General features: G+C 45.7%; 1 protein-coding gene across 1 annotated transcript; it reads right to left on the bottom strand.

Moving 5' to 3' along the window:
- Positions 1 to 300: 300 nt before the first annotated feature.
- On the bottom strand, positions 301 to 2,756 carry LOC110599777. The gene is made up of 4 exons (XM_021736348.1): positions 2,308 to 2,756; positions 2,053 to 2,193; positions 940 to 1,798; positions 301 to 789 (listed from the first exon to the last, which is right to left on the bottom strand). The coding sequence occupies exons 1-4, from the start codon at positions 2,754 to 2,756 to the stop codon at positions 301 to 303; spliced, it is 1,938 nt and encodes a 645-aa protein (XP_021592040.1).
- Between the last annotated feature and the right edge of the window lie 1,262 nt (positions 2,757 to 4,018).

Genomic DNA, 4,018 nt, shown 5'->3' with positions numbered 1-4,018 from the left:
ACCTCTTTAGGTGCTGAATGTTCCACGCGTGAGGCTCTAGATTCCCTTGCATGTCTTCAATTCGATATACGCCTGGTCTGACCACTTTGATTATTCTGAAGGGGCCCTCCCAGATAGGTGCTAACTTTCCTATCGCAGCTCTTTTTCCCGTGGCTTCCAGCTTTCTTAGCGCTAGGTCTCCTATCTTCAGGCTCCTTTATTTGACTCTTTAATTGTAGTAACGAGCTGTCCTCTGTTGATAAGCGGTGGTGCAGAGTTGAGCTTCTTCTCTGACTTCCTCTAAGGCATCCAGATTGCTCATCAGCTTATCATCGTTAGTGTTTCCGTTATTAAATTGAACTCGGTGAGTGGGAACTTGTAACTCGACGGGACCACGGCTTCAGTGTCAAATGCCAACGCAAAAGGTGTTTCTTTTGTGGGCGCTCGGGGAGTGGCTCGAAATGCCCACAAGATGCTATTAAGTTCATCTGCCCAATTCTTGTTTGCACCATCTAGTCGCTTTTTCAATCCCTGGAGAATGGCTCGGTTTGTTACCTCTGTTTGGCTGTTAGTTTGAGGATGGGCTACCGAGGAGAACTTGTGCCAGATGTCCATGTTTTTCGTGAACTCTTTAAATGTCTTGCAGTCAAATTGCTTGCCGTTGTCTGATATGAGTACCCTCGGTATTCCAAATCTGTAGATAATGTTCCTCCAGATGAAATCTATTATTTTTCTTGCTGTGATGGTGGGGACAGCTTCAGCTTCCGGCCACTTAGAGAAATATTCCACAGCTACTATTACGAACTTCTTCTGCCCCGTGGTTTTAGGAAAAGGTCCCAGAATGTCTATGCCCCATTGGGAGAATGGCCACGGGCTGGATATGCTGGATATGCTGGATTGAGGGGTGGCTGGAATGTTGATTGCATTGGCGAACCTTTAACACACATCACATCTTCTAACAAATTCTTCTGTCTCCTTCTTGACTAGAGGCCAGTAGTATCCTTGCTTGAAAATTTTATTCGCCAGCGTTCCTGCTCCTTCATGAGCCCCGCATATTCCCTGATGAATTTCTTCCATAACCCTGGTTGCTTCTTCTGGCCCTACACATCGGAGCCACGGGCTAGATTTCCCCCTTCTGTATAGCGTGCCTCTTATCGCTTGATAATTAGGAGCTCGGGTTGCTATTTTCTTTGGTTTAGCTTTGTCTTCTGGAAGCTTTCCTTTCTCTAAGTATTCCAGGTATGGGGTCATCCAACTTTGTCCTTCTTCAACCGGCATTATAGCATTCGTTTTGTCAAAGGCGGGAGTATTAATATGTTGTATGTATACCTCGTTTGGGAGTTGTTCCAACTCCTCTTCAGATAATCGGCTAAGCAGGTCTACTTCCTCATTTTCTTCTCGAGGTATTTTCTGATATTTTACAGTGACTCTCTGCTCGCTGAGTTCTGCTTTGATGGCTTTTACTTTCGTTAGGTATTTCTGCATAATGGGGTCTCTCGCCTGGTATGCCCCCGTTATTTGGTTGACCACCAACTGAGAATCACTGTTTATTTTGAGGTCGGTTGCCCCAATTTCCATTGCTATCAACATTTCGTTTATCAGGGCTTCGTACTCCGCTATATTATTGGAAGCACCGAACTCTAATCGCAGGGCATAACAAACTTTGAACCCTTCTGGTCCTTTCAACATTACTCCTGCACCACTACCTGCAGTGCTTGATGCTCCGTCACATATAGCTTCCAATTGAATTCTCACAAGGGCTGTTGTTCGCTCTTTTCCTCCGTTGCTTCTGTGGGTTTTTCGTTGAGCTCTGCCTGCTCTTTGTTAAAGGAGCATTCCGCTATAAAGTTGGCAAGGGCTTATGCTTTGATGGTTGTTCGAGGTCGGTATTCCAAACAATACAAGCCGATCTCAACAGACCAAGCCAGCATCCGTCCTGACGTTTCGGGCCTGTGGAGAATCTTCTTTAGAGGCTGGTCCGTCATCACTACTCCTTGATGGCTCTCGAGATATACTCTGAATTTCCTTACTGCTAATAATAAAGTATATGCTAACTTTTCTATGTTTAAATACCTGACCTCAGCATCTTTAAGTACTTTGCTCACGTAGAATATTGGCTTCTGCTCTCCCCCTTCTTCTCTTACTAACACGGCATTGACGGCTTGTTCTGAGGCGGGCAAATAGATCAAGAGTTCTTCCCCAGTTAGGGGACTGCTGAGTTGGTGTGGCGAACTAAGGTACTGCTTAAGCTCTTTGAAGGCTCTCTAGCAGTCCTTGGTTCACTCAAAGTTTGGGACTTTCCTTAGCTTCTTGAAGAATGGCAGGCACCTTTCTGCGGATTTTGACATAAATCTGTTAAGTGCTACCACTCTTCCTGTAAGTCTCTGCACATCTCTTATGTAGGTTGGTTCAGGCATTTTTAATATGGCTTCTACCTTCTCTAGATTTGGCTCGATTCCTTTTCCGTTGACCATGTATCCCAGGAATTTTCCCCTGATGAAGAAAGCGCATTTATCTGGGTTTAACCTCATTCTGTACTGCATCAATACTCCGAATACTTCTTTTAAATCTGCCACGTGTTGCTGAAAGGTCTGGCTTTTTACCATCATATCATCTATATATACCTCCACATTTCTTCCTATCTGCCCCCTGAAGATCTTATTCATCAGCCTTTGGTATGTCGCTCCAGCATTTTTTAGCCCAAAGGGCATAGCCCTGTAACAATAAGTCCCATCTTCCGTTATGAACGAGGTCTTCTCCTCGTCTAACCTGTCCATGGGTATTTGGTGATAACCAGACATAGCATCTAGAGACGACATATAATCAAAGCCGGCTGTAGAATCGACCATTTTATTAATGTCGAGGAGGGGATAACAATCTTTGGGACAAGCCTGATTCAGGTAAGTGAAGTCTATACACATCCTCTACTTGCCATTGGCTTTTTTCACTAGTACAGGATTTGCTAACCATTGTGGGTACATGACCTCCCTAATGAACCCTGCTTCTTCTAACTTTTGAACCTCCTCCCTGGGGGCCTGTTGCTTTTCTTTTCACACTACCCTCTTCTTCTGCTTGATTGGTTTGGCTTTGGGGAGGACGTTTAGTTTATGAGTCATTACTTCAGGGTCTATTCCCGGCATGTCTGATGGCTTCCAGGAGAAACTGGAGGCATGGCCTCGGATTAAAGCCATCGCTGTCATTTTCTGTTCTCTAGTCAAGTCGACGTTAAGGTTAAAAACTTTGTCTGCTTCTTCTTCTGACAGGGGGAAGGTTTCTAGTTCTCCCATAGGCTCTGTTCTCACCTCTTTCTTCTCATCTCTGACTTCCATGATTTCTGAATCGATTCCTTCACTCGCCGAGCTCGGCTCTGTTACCGTGGTCAAGTATACTGCTCTGGCTTCTTCTTAACACCCCCGAACTACTCCCACTCCTGCTTCAGTCGGGAATTTCATGGTCAAGTACCTAATGCTGATCACTACCTCAAAGTCGTACAGCATAGGCCTTCCCAATATTGCATTGTAGTTCAAAAGGAGCTTCACTACCAAGAACACCGCGTAGTGAGTTCGAGATAGGGGTGGCTCGCCCACAGTCAAGGCCATTTTTATCTTCCCTTCTACTGCTACTGGAGTTTCCCCTATCCCTTTCACTAGAGTTTGATCCCTTACTAGTTGTTCTTCCGGTATCCCCATTTGCTGGAAGACCCTATACGCCAGCAGATTCACCTTGCTTCCATCATCAACCAGGATCTTTCAAACTCGAAAGTTGTGAATGATAGCTTCGATAACCAAGGCGTCATCATGCGGCATCTGGATGCCGTGGGCGTCCTCCGGAGAGAAAGAGATGGTGGTTGAGGAGTGTTCTATCACCTGCAGAACTTCGCTGCTGCTTCCCTCCCCATCCCGGCTTCTTTTCTTTCCCCTTTTGCTCATCCTGCCTCCAGTCCCTCCGACAATCATATTGATGGTTCCGCTGGAACCATCATTAACTGGTCCTGCCCCCGATCTTCGAGGCCTCTTTGTCGCAGGGTTTAATGGAGGCC

The sequence above is a fragment of the Manihot esculenta genome, chromosome 14 (assembly GCF_001659605.2).
Source record: "Manihot esculenta cultivar AM560-2 chromosome 14, M.esculenta_v8, whole genome shotgun sequence".
Lineage (NCBI taxonomy): Eukaryota > Viridiplantae > Streptophyta > Magnoliopsida > Malpighiales > Euphorbiaceae > Manihot > Manihot esculenta.
This window is presented reverse-complemented; position numbering and strand designations above follow the sequence as displayed.

Excerpts from the sequence above, each read along its gene's own strand:
- LOC110599777 (XM_021736348.1), bottom strand. The coding sequence starts at position 2,756 with ATGGACAGGTTAGACGAGGAGAAGACCTCGTTCATAACGGAAGATGGG. Across the intron at positions 1,799-2,052 it reads CTTAAAGATGCTGAGGTCAG|AGCAGGCAGAGCTCAACGAA; the intron begins GTATTTAAACAT and ends CCTTTAACAAAG. Across the intron at positions 790-939 it reads AGAAGGAGACAGAAGAATTT|AAGAAGTTCGTAATAGTAGC; the intron begins GTTAGAAGATGT and ends ACCACGGGGCAG.